This window comes from Mustela lutreola, chromosome 1 (genome assembly GCF_030435805.1).
Source record: "Mustela lutreola isolate mMusLut2 chromosome 1, mMusLut2.pri, whole genome shotgun sequence".
Lineage (NCBI taxonomy): Eukaryota > Metazoa > Chordata > Mammalia > Carnivora > Mustelidae > Mustela > Mustela lutreola.
In genome coordinates, this window is record NC_081290.1 from 124351510 (window position 1) to 124374088 (window position 22579).

General features: G+C 43.2%; 1 protein-coding gene across 2 annotated transcripts in view; it reads right to left on the reverse strand.

Moving 5' to 3' along the window:
* Positions 1 to 1350: 1350 nt before the first annotated feature.
* The window catches only part of RNF175 (ring finger protein 175), a 43562-nt gene continuing 22333 nt past the window's right edge, over positions 1351 to 22579 (reverse strand). For both annotated transcript variants that reach the window (XM_059173521.1, XM_059173523.1), the window contains exons 4-9: positions 20623 to 20777; positions 14533 to 14640; positions 13085 to 13205; positions 7780 to 7913; positions 4620 to 4721; positions 1351 to 2400 (exon numbers count right to left, since the gene is read on the reverse strand). In XM_059173521.1, coding sequence (XP_059029504.1) covers positions 2280 to 2400; positions 4620 to 4721; positions 7780 to 7913; positions 13085 to 13205; positions 14533 to 14640; positions 20623 to 20777 — 741 coding nt within the window. In that variant the 3' untranslated portion in view covers positions 1351 to 2279. The remainder of the gene's footprint in view (positions 2401 to 4619; positions 4722 to 7779; positions 7914 to 13084; positions 13206 to 14532; positions 14641 to 20622; positions 20778 to 22579) is intronic.

Below are 22579 nucleotides of genomic sequence, written 5' to 3' on the forward strand. Positions count from 1 at the left end.
AGTTAATCCAACAGTGAAGACTTTCTTTTGTCAGTAGACTATAAGCTCAGGAATCCTGCTTTATGTCCTTAATCCTTGAATATGCCTGGTATATAGTATGTATTAAACTACTGAAATATTTGTGGAGTAGAGAAATAAACCAGAGTTAAATCCAGTAATCTGGCCGAACCCATCATAATACTGAGACGTGGCAGTTTCAAAAAGGAAAATGACCAACAGGTAAAAATCTTAGCATGAGTTATCTCCATTATAGCTGTGATGGGACTTTGAAGAGCATTAAGTACATTTCCTATGTTTTTGACAATCGGTGTATTTCCTTTCTACGTCATAGAAATGTAATGTCTCCAGGTATGCAGAATAGATGCCTGATATTAGGTATACAGTGGTGGCCCTTTAAGAATTCACCAGCAAGGAAGGGGCACCTGGGGGGCTCAGTGGGTTAAGTCGCTGCCTTCGGCTCAGGTCATGACCTCAGGGTCCTGGATCAAGTCCCACATCGGGCTCTCTGCTCAGCAGGGAGCCTGCTTCCCTCTCTCTCTCTGCCTGCCTCTCTGTCTACTGTGATCTCTCTCTGTCAAATAAATTAAAAAAATCTTAAAAAAAAAAAAAAAAAAGAATTCACCAGCAATTTAAAACAAATACTTTTGGGACGCCAACATATTGCTCGAGTTAATTCTTTTTGACTGTTCTTTCCTATTCCGTTAATTCTGTCCCCTCCTGCAGGATTAATTCATTCTTTAAACAAATATTTATTGAGTGCCTACTAGATGCCAGGCACTACTCCGAGTGCTGGAGATATAATAAGGAACTAGATCTATAAACTTCTCCATCTTCACAGAGAGGAAGACGCACAATAAAAAAATAAACAGATGTATCATAGTGATTTCGGGTACTGAGAAGCACTATGAAGAAAATAAAACCAGAACACAATGGAAGAGAGTGGTTTTCCTCCAGTTTAGTGCAGCCCTTGATGGGTCAGGTGCATTTGGAAGGCCCAGGAAACAGTGGACCCCTGGCCCATTGAATGGGCTGTGGTCCCTAATGCTAGACATTTCTGGAATAACACCCTCTATGCCAAAGGGTAAGAGAAGACCATATTGTTAAACTGTAGATTACGTAACAACTCTGTCTCCTTCTTTGAAGACGTTAAACTCGTCAGAAGATATTAGCTATCACTAAAGACTGTATGTAAGAAGTACATTATCAGGGGCACGAAGGTGGCTCAGTGGGTTAAGCTTCTGCCTTCGGCTCAGGTCATGATCTCAGGGTCCTGAGATCGAGCCCCCCATTGGGCTCTTGGCTCAGCAGGGAGCCTGCTTCTCCCTCTCTCTCTCTGCCTTCTGCTCTGCCTACTTATGATCTCTGTCAAATAAATAAATAAAATCTTAAAAGATAATAAGCAAATTAGAGGTTGGCTGTCCAGGGTGGGTTGTAACAAATGTGTTGCATGGATTAGAAAATGATCATGGTGGGAAAGATGCAAAGTAGGCTGTATTTTTTTGTTGTTGTTGTTCTGTTTTTACAATTTTACTTACTCATGAGAGAGAGAGAGAGAGAGAGAGAGAGAGCACAAGCCAGTGGGGAGAGGCAGAGGGAGAAGCAGACTCCCAGAGTGAGGAGTCCAACTCGGGGCTCGATCCTAGGATCCTGAGACCATGACTCAAAGGTAGATGCTTAACTGATGGAGCAACCTAGGCACCCCAGAACCAGTTTAGTCTTACAAGCAAAGCTTGATGTAGCTTATCTTGCAAGACAAGTGAGGCTAACTGACCCGGGTATTTCTTTGCTTAGGCCTCTGAAGATAATAAGCAAAACTTAAACTGTTTTCCTAAAATTGATATGAGGTCATCACTAACCACTTCCCTTTCATTTAAGAAAATTTCAGTATTTTAACCAATCTCTGTGAAGAATACACAGTCCCCGTCTCCGCACCCTGTAAGCTGTTGTCTCACATATACCTCTGAGCTTTGTTCTGTGTTTTGGTCTGAGTGCCCTGGTTTGCAAACGATCTTTTTGCTGTGTGCACAATAAACTTTTACTGATGACTACTTTATTGATTCATTGGTTTTACTTCTGTTTTTCTCTGAACTTTTGACATTCAGCTTCCCTTTTAAATTCTTGCCACAGAGATTGCCTTTTGGAGGGCGCTTTTATTCATTTCTCTAAACTCTTGGGCTCATCTCTGAAATTGAAAAAGCAGTATCAATAATAAAGAAAGGATCAAGGATTTAAGAATATTTCAATATGTCGCAAGCTGCTTCTGGAGTAGGTGTGCTGTACTATTCCAGTCCTAGGGAGTAATTAATGCCTTGAACTATTCCAATCACCACGGGTTGCCAGGCCACCAAATAACGAAGCCAATCAAGGATTTGTCCATAGAGAAAGTGTGTGCGCTCCCAGCTAAATCTCAGTTAAGGAGGTTGCTCTCTGGGCAGCCAGGTAGCAGAAATATTCATAAATCTCATTTGCAAATATAATAAGCAATGCAGCAAGTGGGTATCTCCTTTCTTGTTAATTCTATATGCCCACTGAAAAGCCCCTTCCGTGATTTTTACAGCATTTGGTCATCGTTGTTATTTACATGACACTGAATTTCCAAAAGCAAATAAAAACGGCTTACAATAAAATCCCAGACTCTGAAACAAGAACTAAAGGCAAGGGTCACTACTAAAAGAGAGCAGGAAAGGGACATGACTACCCCGGAAAACCAAGGATCATGGAAACGTTTGTAAGTGAGCCAAGACAGCCTTGGGCTTTGCTGTAATTGGCTCATCAGAGGGAAAGCATTGTGTATTCCAAAGAAAAACATCACAGATCAGATAGACTTTTCCCAGATTCCTTTGATAGATTCTGCTGAGGGGATATAACTAATACATAATATCTCTGACAGCAATGTTGTGCCCATAAAGACAAATATTCCCCAAATAACTTTTTTTTTCTTTTTTTACTGAGTCTCAGTAAAAAGAGTACATGTATTATTCAAAAGCATATGCTCTCAAGACAATATAGAGTAACCTGTTGTCATTTGTTATTTACGTGATCATTTAAGGTGACATTTAGGATGATATTATCATCAATTTTATAACAAAGACACATATAGTTTTGTTTCATAAGGGATAAACCAAAAGCGGTTCTGGACGCGGTATCCCCCTATTAGAAGGGAACTTCAGGGAGAGTGCATGAGAAGGAGGGAGAAGCATCACAGGCCGTCAGTGTGGTTGTGCTTGAATTGCACTGACTCCCTGAGAGAGCTCAGGCCTATAGATGGAGCTGGGGGCCCACGGATGTGCTCTCTGCTGCCCAGGCCCTAAGACACCCATGGTGTTGCTTCCTCTCCTGCCCTAATGGCAATTCTTTCCTTGGTCTGCCGTTCTCAGGGATGGGAGCATTGCTGCCAAGAGCCATTGTTACATCTGAATATTTAGGGCTGGTGAAGAGTAGGGGAGTGGGTAACAAGGGAAGGAACTCCTTTAGCACGGTAAAACGTGGCTGACCGGTACACAGGATGTATAGAAAGGCTGGCTGTCCCTTAGGAGAAGAGAGAGTACTTGGTAGGTTGATGCCAACCTCTCAGTGTTTTCTGCTTAAGGTTAGGATATGTTTTAATCCCATTTACCACCACCCCCGCCCCTGGAAGAGAAAGATTATGGTCTTGGGCCAGTGGGGTTGAGGACTAAGTCTTTGTAATCAGATCTGGATGGAGCCATTGAGGCTTCCAGTGGTCTCAGTTGGAGAACACTGGTATCTATAAATATCTTAATTATTGCCATAAGCTGTCTGTAGGTCCTCCTTTTCTTTCAGTATTATTATCCCTAGGGTTAAGCCCAAGACAAGATGAGACATGGCAAGGAATTTAAAGGCCAAAATACAGGGGGTAAAAAAAATTCTCTCTGGAAATAATAAAATTTAGTACAACTTAAAATTTATTTTTTATACTCTAGTTCACATCTGGGGCTTTTAAACTTTCTATTCTAGGGGCACCTGGGTGGCCCAGGTGATTATGCATCTGTCTTTGGTGCAGGTCATGACCCGGGGGTCCTGGGACTGAACCCTACCTGGTGCTCCCTGCTCAGTGGGGAGTCTGCTTCTCCCTCTCTTCCCTGCTCCTCCCCCTCAAAATCTCCCCACTCTGTGCTCTCTCTCTCTCTCTCAAATGAATAAGTAAATAAAATCTTTTTAAAAATTTCACTTCTATTCCAGTCTATATGTCTACCCACCCACTCACCCCATCTATCATCATCTATCTGCCTACCTACCCATGTGTCCGCCCATCCATCCATCCATCCATCCATCCAACCATCACTGATTTATATATTTATCACCTTCCATATTTACCTAACTCTGGCAATATCCCATCACATTTCCACTAAAGCGCTTATAGTGGAATATATGGAATATGTAGAGTAGAATGTTTGTTTTTTGGCATTTAAGTTCCTAGCCAGAGTCGTAACATGGGCCCAGGGTAGGAGAGGAGACCAGGGAGTCATTTTGAAATAATTGGCTAAGGAAAACAAATTCCTCTGCTAAAACTGTGATGAAGAAAATGAAAATTCAGGTTGAAGTCTGCATTACCAGAAACATTTAAGGTAACACTTGACAACTTTTTAGAGAAAGGATACGGGTTACTGATCATCCTCTTCAAATCAACCTTCTCTTTGCAGTAAGGGCAAGTCTGCTTTTTACCAACTATACACCAGCCTCGGATGCAGAATTCGTGAAAGCTTAGGCATCTTGTTAAGGAAGTTTCTAGATATTGAAGGGCAAGGTCTGCTTCACGATGACATAATGGAAATGACCCCATCTGTGGGGAGGAAGTAGAGGGTGAGAATGGCTGTCAGTCATGACCTGACTGTGCACATCACCATCTAAGGAAGATTGTGCAGGGCAATGGAACCCCCAAAGACTGGGAGCTGGCAGTCAGAGCTGCCATAGCTCTAGGACCCTGAGGAGTTTCCACAGCTCCTTGGCTTTATTTATTCTTCTTGCTTCACTCGATCCTCCCAAGATTTAAAGTAGATAAAGAATATGAAAATTCTTTTCTGCAGTAATATTTTATGTATTTTATGTAAATACAAAAGTGCTTTTTTAAACAATAATTTTATGTAAATTTATGTGCATACTTTATGTAAACGTATCATGGCATTTCTCTGCCTTGCTGATTGTGCGCTTCTCATGCATTCCCCATAGTATTTCCCTATTCCACTTTCTGTGCATTACTCATGACCTACTATGGAATCAGACTTGTCTTAGACACTTAGACAAGCTTCAGTTATTTGTAGTCATAAACCGCCAACTTATGGATATTTCTATTAGCCTCATATCTCCTATCTCAAGTTTTCTATTACTGATAAGGAGATACTTATTTTTAATAGACTATAAACCTAATAAAATTCTGAAACTCCAGGCATTGACAGATTCATTAGTACATATCTCTTTGTCTGGAGAGTTTAACCCTTTGCCCCTAAAGTTGAGAGCGCATCCGATGTTCTCCCACTGCATCAGGGGGATGCTCCTGTCAGAGTTCATATCACATTGTGTTATGACATTCTGTGCGCATGCAGGTCTCTCCTGGCCCACCTGCTAGCTGTGGGACCATGTCTCATTCTCTGTCTTCAGTACCTTAAGCAGTGCCTAAGGGCCTAATGATGAAATAAATACTTGAATGAATCACTCAAAACCAATTACTTTTGCAAATATATTCTCTTGGTTTCCACAACATTGTAGATCGGAGCAAAGTGACGAACAGTTACGAGATCCATCCTAGAGGCTTATTTCTACAGCTGTTAATCTCAACGTGGCTTTCTGGAACCAGATACCATGATTTTCTGACTAGCCTGCTGTCACCCATGTGAACAGCAATGATGTGGAAGTCTCCTCCCTAAAAAATGGAGAGCAGTGAAGTATAGACAAATTGAGGCCATGTGTGAAACTCCTCAGTATAGATCTGTATGCAACTAAGAATTTCCATTATTTATGTTCTTGGAATTGGGTCATTTTTGCAGTAGGCTTGGATTAACATAAAGTGGTGTATTCTAAGAAAAATTTTAAACCCAAAGCCCTTACAGCCCTTTATTCAAAGCACTGGAGTACGGCCCCATCTTCTAGATAGGTACAAAGGTCAGGGGTCAGGAAACAGCGTTGAAATGGCTACCTCCTCCTTAATATTCTTTGTCTCATCTTCAAAATCCCATTACTGAAAAGCCTCCAAGCTGGCAGAATTGCTGTAGAGCGACAGACTCCTTCCCCTGCCCCACCTTGTTCATGTGAGTCATGTTTGCCCACTTCTTGGTCAAATGACTCATGCTGAAGTGGGTCATTAATAATACTCCCTGCAAAGCAAATTTAAGGGTGACTACATTTTAGATTACATATGCACACATGTACAACAATCCCGAAGCACTTCTAAAGGTGGAGAGAGAAGATATTTCCACTTGCAAATGGGAGAAGGGGCTCTGGTCCAACATTTGAAAAATAAATCACATTCAAAACCAGGACCAGATTGGGAAAATTTCTTCCAAAGAAGGATCCCTTTTTTGGGAAAGGTATCACCCTGAAAAGCTACCATAGAATTCCATATGGGAAACCTTTGTGTCTCTTATCTTAAAATAGTAAGGCTTAAAGGTTGGAGTAAGGGGTCCTATTACATTTCAGGTGAAGTTAGTCCATTTTTTTAACTCTCAGGATTGAATAAATGGAATCTGTCCAGATTAAATAGAACTGAATCATAGGCACTGTGCCTCTAGGATATTACTAAGTTAGGTGGGCTTCAAAGGCAAAAGACAGATGGTTTAACCACCTCATCATGCCAGAGCTTTGAACTAAATGTAGAGCAATATTATCAAGTTGATGTTGTGCTATACAATAAAGATAAATGATACCTTCTTTCCCCTTGTATTTAGAAAAGAGTTAAAATACTGATCGTCCACCAACCCAAACACAACTTTGGTCTTCAGAGTTCTATACTGGGACAGCATGGGCTGCTTTGCTTGGGGCTCTGGATCCCAGTATCTTTCCACATACTGAAGTCTTCCTCCACAGTGACTGGAATTCTCAAAGAATGCTGGTTTCCAGGCCCAGGTGTATCCTAACACCTAAAGATCCATCAGCTATTTGGGGCAGAACTCCCAGGTAGAGGACCCCAATGGTTCAAGAACTGAGTGCTCAAGCTCTGGTCCCTCTTTCTATAATCAAAGGTGTCTTGCTACCCATGGCGTTGTCCTATTTTCAAGACCAAACCTGATACTGGGCTGCGCCCACACCGGACACAAGCAAGTTCCCGGGGATTATTCCTAGGCAGAGCCCAATGTGTTGTGCTCAGTCCCGTGAGATTCAGACCCAGGTTCCACCTGCTTTAGTCCTGAGCTCCTCCCTGCACCCGAAACTCCACTTTTTCTCACACCCAGACCCTTCTCTCCCTGGTCCTTCTTGGCTATCTGTTCACTTACAGCTTTCCCAGCCAGCGTCTTGAGCACACACACTGCAGCTTTTCCGTCCGTGTGGCATTGAGATTCAGTTTTAAAAAGGAAATTACGAGCAAAAGAGTAAATTATTCAGCAGGGATTATCCGAACGGAGAGAGATGGCTGAGGAGGATCAAGGCCTGGGGCTTGGGGGATGGGAGCTAGCTAAGGGAGGCAGAGGAGATGGTGAGAGGGGGAGGAGGAAAGGAGGCGACAGCGCTCCCTGACTTGCCATCTCCCATGACCCACAGAGAGTATATGAAAGTTGTCTTCCATCACTGGCTTGATGAAGCCCACGTGGTTTCGTGTGAAAAGGATACACATGATTGCAGGAGAGCTGGTAGGTGTTTTCAATGAGCCCTTCTTCATCGAGTTCCACAATGATCTTCTGGCCACAGACAGCACAGATATTGTCTGACAAGCTCCTTGTGGGCATCCCACTGACGCTGTAGAACTGTTGGGGGAGATGCACAGAGCACTGTTGGAAAGGAGGGCCAGTGCCATTCATTCCCTGAACACAGCAACCCAGAGTCCTTACTGCTTCTTCCTTGGTTTAGGAGCATTCCTCCCCACAGGAATGCTTCAGTGGGGCTGAGGTCTTTAGGCAAGAGCCCACTGAACCCCACATGGACCCAAAGCACACGACTAACTATAACCTTCAATTTAACCTCCTCAATGTGAATCCTTCAAGGGGAAAGTTCTCTTATCCAGGGCTATAGTTCATAGCTTTTTAAGGAAGCTTTTTAAGGTTACCCAGACACTGACCCTTTCTCTTATTCTGGAGATTGATTCACAGGTCTGGAGTTGCTTTATTTCTTAATTCCCACGTGATGAGAAGGAGCACATGGACTAATCCCATTGGGCGCAATGTTTTTAGAATTCTAACTTAGGATTCCGGCATCTTTTAGTACCACAGATGAAGACTGATTCCAATATTGGCAGTGTTATTAGAGTCCCTAAGTGTTGGAGGCTACGGCACGGGTGGAGTCGAGGACCAAACCAGGCCCTGACTTGTGTCTCCTTCAAAGTCTGGACACCTTGACAAGGTTAAGCACGGGAAAGTGGAGCGCACTGAGAAAGGGTGGGTGCTCTGTCTTGCGCTTGCCTATGTGACTTCCCACACACTCTCCCTGCAGGAGGTGAACAATGTGGCCCGAGTTCTTAGTTAATCCTTGTTGTTCTGTACCTCCCAAGATCCACTCCCTGTTTGATTGTCTTGCTAATGGATTTAGCCAAAATTATCTGGGCTCATGAGGTTTGCTTGTACTTAATGTAAACTTGTTATAGGAACTTGCGGTCATCTAACTAGGTACTGATGTAATGCTCCTCCTATTCTGGTTTGCCTTATAAATGCTTCTAAGACGTGGAATCAATTTGGCACTGTTGGTCATCCTCTTCAGTGTCCCACCTGGCCCCATCTCTTTGTCTCTTAACATTTTTTCATCATCCTCTTAGCCCCCACGGTTACCCTGGTCGATTCATTGCGCTGGCTGCGACACTTAAGAAGCTTGTTTTTTTAAGATTATTTATTTATTTATTTATTTATTTAAGAGAGAGAGAGAGAGCACAAGCAGGGGAATAGGGAGAGGGAGAAACACTTCTCTGCTGAGCAGGGAGCCTGATGTGGGGCTCCATCCCAGGACTCCGAGATCAGGACCTGAGCTGAGGCAGATGCTTAACAACTAAGCCACCCAGGTGCCCCTGTTTTTATTTTTTCCCTTCTAATCTAATGTCCTTATTCTATTCCAGAATCTCATCCAGGATACCACTTAGGCTCCTCTTGGTTATGGTGGTTTCTCAGATTTCAAATTTTTTTTTTTTTCAATGACTTTTACAGTTTGGCAAGTATTGTGTAGAATGTCCCTCAAATGGAATTTAGCTGGTGTCTTTCTCTTGAAGACACTGATGTTACGGGGTTTAGAGAGGTAGATAAGAGAGGTGACATTCTTATCACACCATAGGGCATGTACATGCTTTCAACAGGACTTACTGCTATTGCTGTTAACCTTGATCACCAGGCTTGTAACAGTGTTGTCACGGTTCTCCATTATAAAGCTATTCTTTCTTGTATTCCTTCCTATTCTGTACTCTTTGGAGGAAAATCACCCTGAGCAGCCCATTTGTAAGGAGAAGGGTGTTGTGCTCAGTCACTGAGGCTTCTCCAGAGAAAAGGGAAAAATAGGATGTGTGTGTGTATCTAGACTAGCGTTTGGGTATTCAGTCAAACAATTGGGCACCCTAGCCCACCCAAGCTGACACAAAAAACTTGACCATAAAGCCTTCTTAAGGTTGGAGTACCTACATAAATTATGTGGAATTCTTTGGCATAAGAGATTTGTCTGTTCTCCTCCACTCATTTATTCATATCAATATGGAGTCGTGATATTTATTTTAGAATTGGGTTATAACCCAATGCTCCTGCTACTACTTCTACTGCTGCTCTTTTGTTACACAGATTATTCCAGCTTTGGCCACTGGCAGCTTTTTCAGTTGGCTTCTGTATCTCTCTCGCTAACCCTTATCATTGTGGTATTTTTTTGTTTGGTTGGTTTTTTGAGTCCTTGCTTAATTTCTGGCAGTACAATATACTCCAGGCTCATTTTTACATTCCCTACCAAGACCTAGAATCAACCATTTCTCCAAGGAGCCCTGGTTCCTTTTGTTGTAGAATAGTATTAGAAAAGATCTGGGCTCAGAGCACGTGGATGGCTCAGTCAGTTGAGCACTGCCTTCGGCTCAGGTCATGATCCTGGGGTCCTAGGATCGAGGCCCACATTGGGCTCTCTGCTCAGTGGGAGCCTGCTTCTCCCTCTGCCTGCTGTTCTCCCATTCATGTTCTCTTTCTTGCTTATCTCTCTTTCTCAAATAAATAAATAAAATTCTTCAAAAAAGAAAAGAAAAAAAGAAAAGATCTGGCCACGAGGTGTGCTCGTTGTACTAGGGTGTCATTGCTTCTAGGGCTTCTTAGCTAACAGAGCCAGGAAATGTATCTGTATATACTAACCCATGGTGTTCAACATAGCAATAGATAGCCCTGTATCCATCTATATATATTTTTTTAAGATTTTACTTATTTATTTGACAGACAGAGATCACAAGAAGGCAGAGAGGCAGGCAGAGAGAGAGAGGAGGAAGAGCCGAGCAGAGAGCCCAATGTGCTCGATCCCAGGACCCTGGGATCATGACCTGAGCCGAAGGCAGAGGCTTTAACCCACTGAGCCACCCAGGCGCCCCGTTTGTAACCTTCTGAGAGTGAGAGACATAGCTCCCACTATGGGTCCTCCATTTGCTTAGGTGTTCAGTTCTGAAATACATGGATAGCAGTATCAGAATTGTTAACCCATAGCCTCGAGGGAAACCACTTTATGAACTAGAGTACAGCACTTATGTTTGGTTCCTTTGCTTTTAATCTTTGATCTCTTCTCATTTCAAAGGTATTTAAGTCAGCACTTTCTTCTCCTACTCCCTGCATTGTGGTTATCTCATATATTTGTAATACAGTTAGATTCTTTTGTCACAGTCTACACTCTCTCCTGGCATTCTCTCCTATCCTAAATGATTTTCTATATTTGTATACATTGTTTCACCCTTTCGGCTACAAGGCACTATTGAGTTTTATAAATGTACAGTGTCATGTATTTACCATTACAGTCGTACAGAATTTCACTGCCCTTAAAAATTCCCTGTACTTCACCTATTCAACCCTGTTCCCCACTGATCTGTTTACCATCTCCACAGTTGTGCCCTTTCCAAAATGTCATATAAATGGAATCATATAATATGTAGCCTTTTCTCATTGCCTCCTTTCACTTAGCAATATGTATTTGCAATTCATCCATGTTCTTACATGGCTTAATAGCTCATTCCTTTTCCTGAGGAGCTTTTAAAACGAAGCAGATGCATTGGCTCCGCTCCTAGAGATTCTGACTTAATTAGTCGGCTGAGGGGCTTTAGGCACTGGTGTGAGAATGGAAACTGCTCCTCCTTTCCCTCCTCCCTATCTCTGTCATAAGCATATGTACAAGCATGCATGCACGTGCACACACACCCCTCATCAGTTCAAGTCAATGTTGGCTGTGCCAAGAGATAGCTTGAAGCAGGGATGTTATATATTTGGTAGATGGAGTTAAGATGACAGAGGAGAAGCCTCTAAAAAGCTGTTGCTTAAAAACTTGTCTTAAGAGGTTGAATCTCTTCTTCCTGGTCCACTGGAGGACAGAGAACATATAATTCTTCTCCTTGTCTCCTGTCCATAGACAAGCACAAGAGACTTTGGGAATTTTTTAGGGAATACGGCTTCTGGCCTTTGCTAGAGGAAGTAGGAGTGGAAGTGTTCCCTTCTGTGCTCACCATAAACATTAGAAAAAAGGCAGTTGTCTCATAGATGATGCTTGGTAGAGAAATTCCCAAAGGTATCTTGTTCTAGCATTATACCACATAAGTGGATTCCAGGCTACAGGAAAAGAATAAGATAGAGCCTACAGAAATGGAGAAGGGCAGATGGGATGGGGGTGAAGTCAAGGTCATGTCTACTTGGTCCTGCCCCATAAATGGAGAGAGAGAAGAATGGTCCTGAATTACACTCTTCTCTTGCCACTCTCACTAGCTTTTCCACTTCATATCTGGTGTGTACCAAGAGAACGGTAGAGGACAGAGACAGGAATTCTTGAAACCACTGGGTCATCCCTGGAGCCTCTGTAAGTTTTTAAGAGATACGCATGTGTCAGATGTGGATGAATGCTCCTAACATTTGAATCTGAAATCCACCTAACCAGAAAGTATGTATATTTGGAGTTTTAAGAGAGTTTTTGAAAAAGCTATTAGGGATATATATATATTTTTAATTCTAGAGAAAAAACACGCAGTCAGGATACATTTAGCTCAGTTTTTGTATCTTCTACTTCCTCTAATGCTGTGTAATAACTGATCTTTATGAGGAGTAACCCTGAGACACTGATGGATCCCAAAGTACTTTATGTGCATCAGATATGACTTTCTGTGTTAGGCAGATGGAAAGATTTTTGTTATTATTGAAATTTTTACTAATCCTTTTCTTTTTTTTTAGAGAGATGAGGGAGGGGCAGAGGGAGATGGAGATAGAGAATCTTAAGTGGGCTCCAAGGCCAGCATAGAGTCCACTGTGGGACTCGATTTCATAACTCTGAGATCATGACCTGAGCTGAAATCAAGAGTTGAACGCTTACCCGATGGAGCCGCCCAGGCATCCCTACTAATCCTTTCAGTTGGAGTATGCTACTTATTGTTGCTTCCAAATAATTATTTTATTTAAAAAGAGGCCTTTGGGGGTGCCTGACTGGCCCAGTCTATACAGCAGGTGACTCTTGATCTCAGGGTTGTGAGCCTGAGCCCCATGTTGGGTGCAGAGATGACATAAACATAAGTAAATAAATAAAAAGATGAGATGCCTTACTTCCAACCACTTTATATAAGTAAGAAGTGTATTTTCTAATCAACTAGCAAAGATAATTTTTGATGCAAGGAGATTCAGGGAGCACTTGGCCTGGGAGAACCAAAAAAAGACCAACATGTTTCTGAAAACGGATGCAGATGTGTAAGATGAGACCATTTCTTCAAGTGGTTTCAGAGAATGAAAGCAACACTTACCCCTATTGTAGAAGCCATGTAATCTGAACAGATCTCTGCAAAGTCTCTCCCCATCACACCATAGTAGAGGCCATAGAACAAGGATACGATACCAAAATCCATTGAATCTCTGGCCTTGATTCTGTTGAAAACAACAGTGGACCGAAATAAGAACGTGGCATTCGGGGGGCTTGGGAAGGGCTCCAGCTTAGAAGACAATTCCTGCCAGAGTATCTAAGAGAAATTTGGGAGCTTTTTTTTTTTTTTTAATTGATTTTTAAAAATTCCTTCCTTCCTTCCCTCCCTCCCTTTTCTTTCTTTCTTCCTTTCTTTCAGAATTTTAAATTCTCTAAATTCCCCTCGGATTTTATTACTCAGTGGCAAGTGGACAAAGTAATTCTTGAGAAGGTACTTCTAATAAGTGGTTCCCAGGTTGGGCTGTGCAAAGAAAGGCCTGGGCGGCTTGTAAACCTGCCCCCTGCACCTGGGCCCCCCAGGCCAATGACATCTGACTCTCTGGGGCTGAGGCCTGTGCGGCAATATTTTTGGAACCTCTCCAGACCCCAGGTGATTCCAGGGGGCAGCTAACATAAAGAACCTCTTTAACTGAGCTGTGGTTCTCAGCCTGCAATATAGATTAGAATCACCTGGGGGGAGGCTTAAGACTCTGGGGATCAGGAGCTGTAATGTATGTGGCCTGGGCTGGGTCAGCCTAGCAGTGCTTTTTAGAAGTTTCTCAGGTTTGGGAATCTCTGCTTTCAAATACTTTACTTAATGGATACTCCAGATAGATAGGATTATCCCCACTTTGCATTGATCCAAAATTGGATCAAGCTCCAATTTTGAGGCCTTTTGGTACTGTGCCACTGTTGCCATGTATTAGGAAAAAAACCCAAAAAACGAAACTGTGCAAGTTGGATCACATTTCAAGTATAATAGGATTCTCTAAAATAACCCCACCCCATTTAAAAAAAAAAAGATTTTGTGTATTAGAGAAAGAGAGGGCACACAAGCAGGGGAGAGGCAAAGGCAGAGGGAGAAGCAGGCTCTCTGCTGAGCAGGGAGCCAGAATTCAGGCAGTGAGCCCAGGACCCTGAGATCATGAACTGAGCTGAAGGCAGCCTTTTAACCACCAGGCACTTTACCCCCACCCCTTTATTTATTTATTTATTTATTTATTTATTTGACAGACAGAGACCACAAGTAGGCAGAAAGGCAGGCAGAGAGAGGAAGGGAAGCAGGCTCCCTGCCTAGGAGAGAGCCCGACGCGAGGCTCGATCCCAGGACCCGAGACCATGACCCGAGCCGAAGGCAGCGGCCCAACCCACTGAGCCACCCAGGCGCCCCCCCACCCCATCATTAAGGGAAATATTTCTTTAAGAAATTAACAATTGGCCCCTAATATAATTAGCTCCTAATTTAAAGAATCTTAATCATTAGGTACTAAGGTCTTAACTGGAGATACTTACTTGAAAAGTAAATTGAATCCACACATTGTAAACATGATAGCCAAATAACCCACAACACCAAATGCATAGCTGAGTTTGTAGATTAGGAGAAACCATTTGTAGACCAATCTGTGAAGGGTGAAGTGGGGATAAATACAGAACATGATATATTATAAAGTATTTTACCTTCCTCAAACATTTTTGTAAGTCAGTTTTTAATTTCTAGAATTCTATTTTTTATGTAATATATGTGAGTAGATTATATCATCTAAACTCAATAATAATCTACAGTTTTAATATATCAACAAAGCGTATAAATAGTATGCACACGCATATACAAATTCATTGTAACTTATCTACATTCTTCATGTAAGAGTGATCTTCAGGGATGGCTTCTCTGTCTGGGACGCTGCCTCCCCTTCTCTTTTTTGGCCCTACGGTTATCTTAGAGTGGCTTTGGCAGGAATAGCTTGGAAGTAAGCAGAGGAGGAACAGAGAAGTCAGGAGGAGGGAACCTCCTGTCTTGGGAGTTTCTCCCCACTCCTGTTCCTGCTACCCTTCCACCCCTCCCCCAGGCCCAGGGCAGATGTCATCAGTAGTGAGCTCAGCCTCATCCCAAGTCCTCTCTACTCACAGAACCCCTCCCCTAGCCCTGGGATGGAATCAGAAGTGAGCCTTGGGCTGGTTTTCTCTTGCCCTGTGGATAGGTCCAGGCATGTACCCTGACCACTCTTAAAGACTTTCCTTCTTCCCATGGGGTTGAAATGGAGAAGTGGGAGATGGCGATAGAGAGGAAGGGTATAGATGATCTGGCAGAGAACCCCATACCCTGTTTGTTTCCCTTATCCCTGGCAGTAAAATCCATTAGAAAAACTACAGAGGGGGCCACGTGGCTGCTTCGTGCCTGGTAGGATGTGGGAAGAGGTCAGGAGCCCAGATCCCTGGGCAAGTACCACAGAGCAAGGTTGTGAGCACTGGAACAAGAAGAGGCGGTAGAAGGAGAAGGAGCAGCTGGGTGCTGTCCTTGGGTCTCAGAGTAATGGCTGGACTGTTGCTCCCAAGTAGGAGGAACAGTGGGGGAGTGGGGGGATAGCTAACTGGGTGATCAGAATTAAGAAAGGCATGTGTTGTAATGAGCACTGTTTGCCTCTCAGCTTGTCCCTCTGGTTCTCAGAAGCCCCTGTTCCTGCCTTTAACAGTGCTCTTCACTGTTAGAATGCGTGGAGAATGAGTGGAGAATCACACTCCAGAGACTACCATGCTGTCTTACCTTCAGCCCCTGGAGCCCTGCCTCCAACTCTCTCACCTCCCCCGGCTTCCTCTCTGTTGGAGCCATTGCTCCCAGTGCTTAAGTTCTATGATATTACTGATGCAGTGTTTCGAAGTTATTTTAAAAGATGTCCTGCTTCACTGACTTCTAGTCAGACAGGACCTTGTGAAGCATGATGCTTTACATGGGGTTGGTGGGCTGGCTTGAGACACGAGTTGTCATTTACATAATTTCTTTTTTTTTTTTAAATTATGTTAGTCACCATACAGCATATCATTAATTTTGATGTACTGTTCAATGATTATCTGCATATAATACCCAGTGCTCATTACAACACATGCCTTTCTTAATACTGATCACCCAGTTAGCTATCCCCCCACTCCCCCACCCTCTGAAACCCTCAGTTTGTTTCCTGGAGTCCATAGTCTCTCATGGTTCATCTCCCCCACCACCGATTTTCCCCTCTTCAGTTTTCCCTTTCTTCCCCTAAGGTCCTCAGTGCTATTCCTTATGTTCCACATATAAGTGAAACCATATGATAATTGCCTTCTTCTGCTTGACCTATTTCACTCAGCATAATTGCCTTCCGTTCCATCCATGTCGATGCAAGTGGTGGATATTCATCCTTTCTGATGGCTGAGTAATATTCCATTGTATATATGGACCACATCTTTATCCATCCATCTGTTGAAGGGCATCTCGGCACCCTCCACAGTTTGGCTGTTGTGGACATTGCTGTTGTGAACATTGGGGTGCATGTGGCCCTTCTCTTCAGTACATTTGTATCTTTGGGGTAAATACCCAGTAGTGAAATTGCTGGGTTGTATCATAGCTCTATTTGAAAGAAATTGAGGAAGACAAAAAAAGATGGAAAAGCATTCCATGCTCATGGATTGGAAGAATAAACCCTGTTAAAATTTCTATCCTACCCGGAGAAATCTACACTTTGAATGCCATCCCTATTAAAATACCATTGGCATTTTTCAAGGAACTGGAACAAACAATCCTAAAATTTATATGGAACCAGAAAAGAACCCGAATTGCCAAGGGAAGGTTGAAAAAGAAAAACAAAGCTGGGGGTAGCATGTTGCCTGACTTCAAGCTATATTTCAAAACTGTGATCACCAAGACAGTATTTTTGTACAAAAACAGACACATAGATCAATGGAGCAGAATAGAGAGCCCAGAAATGGACCTTCAGCTCTATGGGCAGCTAAAATTTGACAAAGCAGGAAAGACTATCCAAAGGAAAAAAGAGAGTCTCCTCAGTAGATGGTGTGGGAAAATCTGGACAGCCATATATAGAAGAATGAAGCTCTACCATTCTCTTATACCACACACAAAGATAAACTCAAAATGATGAATGACCTCAATGTAAGACAGGAATCCATCAAAATCCTGGTGGTAACCTCTTTGACATTAGCCACAGCAAACTCTTTCAAGATACATCTCCAAAGGCAAGGGAAACAAAAGCAAAAATGACCTTTTGGGACTTCATCAAGATAAAAAGTTTCTGCACAGCAAAGGAGGCGGTCAACAAAACTGAGAGGCAACCTACAGAACGAGAAAAGATATTTGCAAATGACATTACAGATAAAGGGCTAGTACCCAAGTTCTATAAAGAACTCATCAAATTCAACAGTCAAGAAACAAATAATCAAGTAAAAAAAAATGGGCAGAAGACATGAAAGACACTTCTCCAGAGAAGACAAGCAAATGGCTAACAGACACATGAAAAAGTACTCAATCTTGCTAGCCATCAGGGAAATACAAATCAAAACCAAAATGAGATACCACCTTCCACCAGTTAGAATAGCAAAAATTAACAAAACAGGGAACAACAAATGTTGGAGAGGATAGCTGTTGGAGTAGATGAAATATTGGAGTGGAGAAAGGGGAACCCTCTTATACTATTGGTGGCACATGCCACTCTGGAAAACAGTGCAGAGTTTCCTCAAGTAGTTAAAAATAGCGCTACCATTTACATCATTTCAAAGATGAAGGGCTGGGCTATGTGGGCCACGCCTCCTCCTGCAGCTTTAATCCTGCCCATGGGGGTGGTCGCTCCGTGGGGAATTCCACAGAGCCGGAAACTGAAACAGGACTGCACAAGGTGGGTCAAGTCGCTCTGAGCCTTTGTCATCTCTAAAATGAGTCAGCGAGGGCTCTGAGGGGGGTCTTTCTGCCAAAGTGACTCCTTGGTCTTTTGTTCCTTTTGATTTGCCAGTGCCTAGCAGTTTTGATCACTGCTCAGGGCAGTCCGGTGGAGGCTAAAGTCTGGTGTTGCTAAAGTCTGGGGAGAGCGGCCAGTTCTGAGAGGGCCTCCCTGTCTGCCCTCACAGCACCTGCCAGCACCAAAGTGGGGGTCCTAGAACTCCAGGTGTACTCCAACTCGATGTACTTGAGATGGGCCCCTCAAGGTTGTGCCAGCACCATAGGTGTTCCTGACTCTGAACTTTGGGGTTTCTCTGCTAAGCGATTTGTTGATGTCCTAAAGGGACAGCATGCTGGTGGGAGGAGGGGTTTTGCATGCTGCTTGTCCTTGGTATGATTCTGGGCTCCCCTTCCCCGTCACTGCCTGTGGGACTCTGGCCATCTTACTCTGGCATTTCTTCTTGGGAGTGCCCCATTTATAAAGTGGGGGTGACCACACTCGCTCCTGTGGTAGTCCTGAAGATTATGTGGGACAGTGTTAAGAAGCCTCGGCACATTCAATACTCAATATGTCATATATAATTATTACAGATGTGTTAGATTTTTCCAAATCCCCCACCCCCAAATCTTCCTGCTTATTGGGGATACATGTTTCTAGAGTGCTAGAGTCCAGAACTCCCTTGCTACTTAGATTACAACTGGAAGGCAGAGAAACCGGATTAGGACTCGTGCAGCCTCCACAAAGACAGATATGGCCAAGCCTGGCTCTGTTGGCCCGTTTGTGGCCTGTTTTTGAGCCTTAACTCTACTGCAGTAGAGAGGAAACTCCCTTTCCTTTCTCTTACTCTGACCTACTGGTCAGGGCTTGGTATATTCTGGGGGAGGAACAGCTGGTTTTAAATGGTGTTGGGGCAGGGGACCCCTCCCCTTGGGTTTGCCTTTGCACCTTGCTGATTTGCTCTGACCAGTTTTCCCAGTCTGTAATGAAATCCTGTTTCCAAATGGCATATGGCTAAGAAGTGATTTACTTATGACATGATGATTAAACAAAGATCCATAAAGATCTTTAGGGCCTCCTACCTCTCAAAAACAGGAACTTCTCTTTCTAGGCTGCTTTTCTAGGAGTTAATGGGATCCTAATTAGCCTCTCCCATTGTCCTCTCTTCAAATGGTGGCTAGGTCTTTCCTTAAATGGTAGTGAGGCCTTGTTGGCTGTCAGGCTCTGTCTGCCAGGGCTCTGAGTGTGGAGGCAGGAGAAGCTGAAATGGGTATGCGGTGGGCACAGATCCCTGGCCATCTGAGATAAATGAGGCATGGAGTATAACGAGGTAGCATTTGCATATTCCTTGTCATGAAGTTCCTCTGCAATGAACCAGCTAACATGCACAGAAATACTGTCTAACTAGGTTGATTCATTCTATACTGGAGAAGTGAACTAGTCTCACTGAAATACAATATAGATTATATCCAGGGAATGGAAACAAGTACATTTTGGTTCATCCAAAATTTGGATCACTTTCACAAGTCTTAAATAACTGGCAATATTTTTTTAAGGAGAAATTGTGCCATATGTCCATGTGATGATGGGCAAGTCAGGCCATGCAAAGGCTCCCAGTTTGGGAGGTCTCCTAACACCACCCCAAAGCTCTTCCCAAAGTGGGATTAAGTTAAACATCAACCTGAATTTACTTATTTGAATGCCAATCTTTTAAAAAAATTATTTATTTTTTAAAGCAGTCTGTGCATACAAACGTGGGTCTTGAACTCATGACCTGAGATCAAGAGTCACATGCTCTTCTGGTTGAGCTAGCCAAGACGCCCTCAAAGATTCATCTTTATCATTACATTTATTTATCTGATTTTTCTCACTGCATATTTTTTCTTCTCCAAAGTAGAAGGAAAAGTTGGTATTCGTCTCTCCCACTTTTTTAGAGGATTAAGAACAAACATCTGAATGGCTAAACAATCACAAGAGCATTCCACAGGAGCTGAGGATTTATTCTTCAACAAAGATCAAAATTTGACATTGTCTTATTACCATGTAACACTTTACACATTTTTTCCTTATCCCATTTCAATTTTATCTAGACTCAGATTCAGATTTTTATCCAGAGAACAAAGAGAGCAAAAGCAAACTTGGGGGCGCATTATGAGGTTAAAAGCACTTTCGAAAGATTTGCAGATGATATGATGGGAATTATAGAAATGTCAAGAGGTTGGCCATGGTAATTAAGATGATCATTGGAATAGGAAAGCCTCATTTGTTATGAGAGGAGTAAGTTGTCCATTGCTTATGATTTGTCTGACATAAAATACATACATAGTTGTTAGAAATGCCAACATTGAACTCTTGTTCTATTATAAAATATGTGTAACTCAACATACAATGGAGTCAAACAAAATGCTGAGCTAAAAATAAAGATGAAAATGGTGCTCTAGAAAGTTTAAACTTTTACTTTTCTTCCTTCTGGCTTTCATCTGAAGCAATAAATGTTATAGGTATGTCCAAATCACTATTAAATAATGAACATGTACAGCAGTACAGCTAATCTCTAAATAGTTTGTCTACTGAAGGCAAAAGAAGTGTAATGCTTTCCTTCCCCATCCAGGAAAAAATGGAATTAAAGTATACTTCTTAGTGGTTACAATAAGGAGGACGTCAGGGAAGGAACAAAGGGACTACATACCGTGGTGTTCTCCCTGAGAGGGGCTTTCGGGTAGCTCTGAACAGGATGTAACTGGTGATAACCGAGAACATTCCCCACAGAGAAAGAAACCGCCACCAGTAGAGTTTTATTGTGAAGTAGAGAGGGACAACCCACATTTGCAACAGTGTCACCAGCTGTCAGAAAAATGAACAGAAAGGCTCTTTCAATGACTGAAGACCCAGAATGGCAAGTCCACCAGTAAATGATTCAGAAGCTACTCTGGGGGGGGGACCACCTCTACCACCCTGTCTATAACATGCAGCTGGCTCACCGTCCAGCTGTAAGTTCTTCTGTACATGCAAAGTTTTGAGGGACTTGGTTTGGTCATCTGAGAATTCAAATTGGAAAGAACGCCAAATAATCATTTTCTTTTACGTCTTTTTGCCTGGGTATTTTAGATGAAAGCAACTTTGGGCTTCAAAAGCTACATGACTTTGGACAAATGAGCCTCACTTGTGTTGTAAAATTGGGGGTAATAATGCCTGTCCTGTTTGCCTCTGCTGACCGAGGGAGGCTCAGACCATCACAGATAGGAAAGTGCTCTGGAAACAGTATGTAATAACATGGAGCCAAGCGACTGTTTTTCCTATCACGAGCACATGTACAAATGCACAGTGATGGCAAAGGAGAAAGTGACGTCACAGCAGCTCCTGGGAACACTTTTGTCTGCTGCCCCAGTGCATTGTGTAGGGTTAACCCTTGTGTCCCATATGTGGGATCCCCTCATCCCCTGACTATTCGATATGAAGCCCATCGTTTTGCTTCTTGCTTTGCCTTTTTAGGTATTGGTGGCTTTTCTAGGTAAGCCAAGATGAGAAGTAAACTCCTTCCTGTTCATCTGTGTGTAACTCCGTGTGGCCTATACCACTGACCCGAGTGCGAGTGACCTTAGAGGGTTAAGTTGCCTGGCCCCAATCCCATATGGCAGAAGCAGGAGGGACTGAGCTGCTGGCTTGTGGGTCAGCTTGATACTATCACCACACTGACAGGCACATTTTTTTTTTTTTTTAAAGATTTTACTTTTTGGGGCGCCTGGGTGGCTCAGTGGTTTTAGGCCTCTGCCTTTGGCTCGGGTCGTGGTCCCGGGGTCCTGGGATCGAGCCCCGCATCGCTCTCTGCTCAGCGGGGAGCCTGCTTCCTCCTCTCTCTCTCTGCCTGCCTCTCTGTCTACTTGTGATCTTTGTCTGTCAAATAAATAGATAAAATCTTAAAAAAGAAAAAAAAATTACTTTTTTGTTTGACAGATAGAGATCACACATAGGCAGAGAGGCAGGCAGAGAGGAGAGAGCAGGCTCCCCGTTGAGCAGAGAGCCCAATGTGGGACTCGACCTGAGGACCCTGGGATCATGACCTGAGCCGAAGGCAGAGGCTTTAACCCACTGAGCCACCCAGGTGCCCCCAGGTGCATTCTTTAGATCAGGCCCAATACCAGCTATCACCTCTACTGGGAAAAGCAGACAGGCTTAAACAACAGCCATAACCTCTGATCTTTTGTTTGATTACATGCACACTAACCACCTATGATCTGCTCAGCACCAATGTAAGAGGGGAATGGCAAAGATAGTTTGTTGCATGTGAGGATGTTCATTGGTGGGCACCAGGCAATGTTCTGCTGAGGTGAATTCTGAGCCCGGGGCTTTAATTTTCCATCCTACCTTGTGAGAATGGTTATAGTGAATCCATGAGTTAGCTGCTTTATTTAGGAAATCAAGATGAATTTGGCTTTGCTTAAGGAAGTAGAATACTGGGGCACCTGGGTGGCTCAGTCGGTTAAGTGTCTGCCTTCCGCTCAGGTCATGATCCCAGGGTCCTAGGATCGAGTCCCACATTGGGCTCCTAGCGCAGCGGGGAGTCTGCTTCTTCCTCTCCCTCTGCTTGCCACTCTGCCTGCTTGTGCTCTCTTTCTATCTCTCTGTCAAATAAATAAATAAAATCT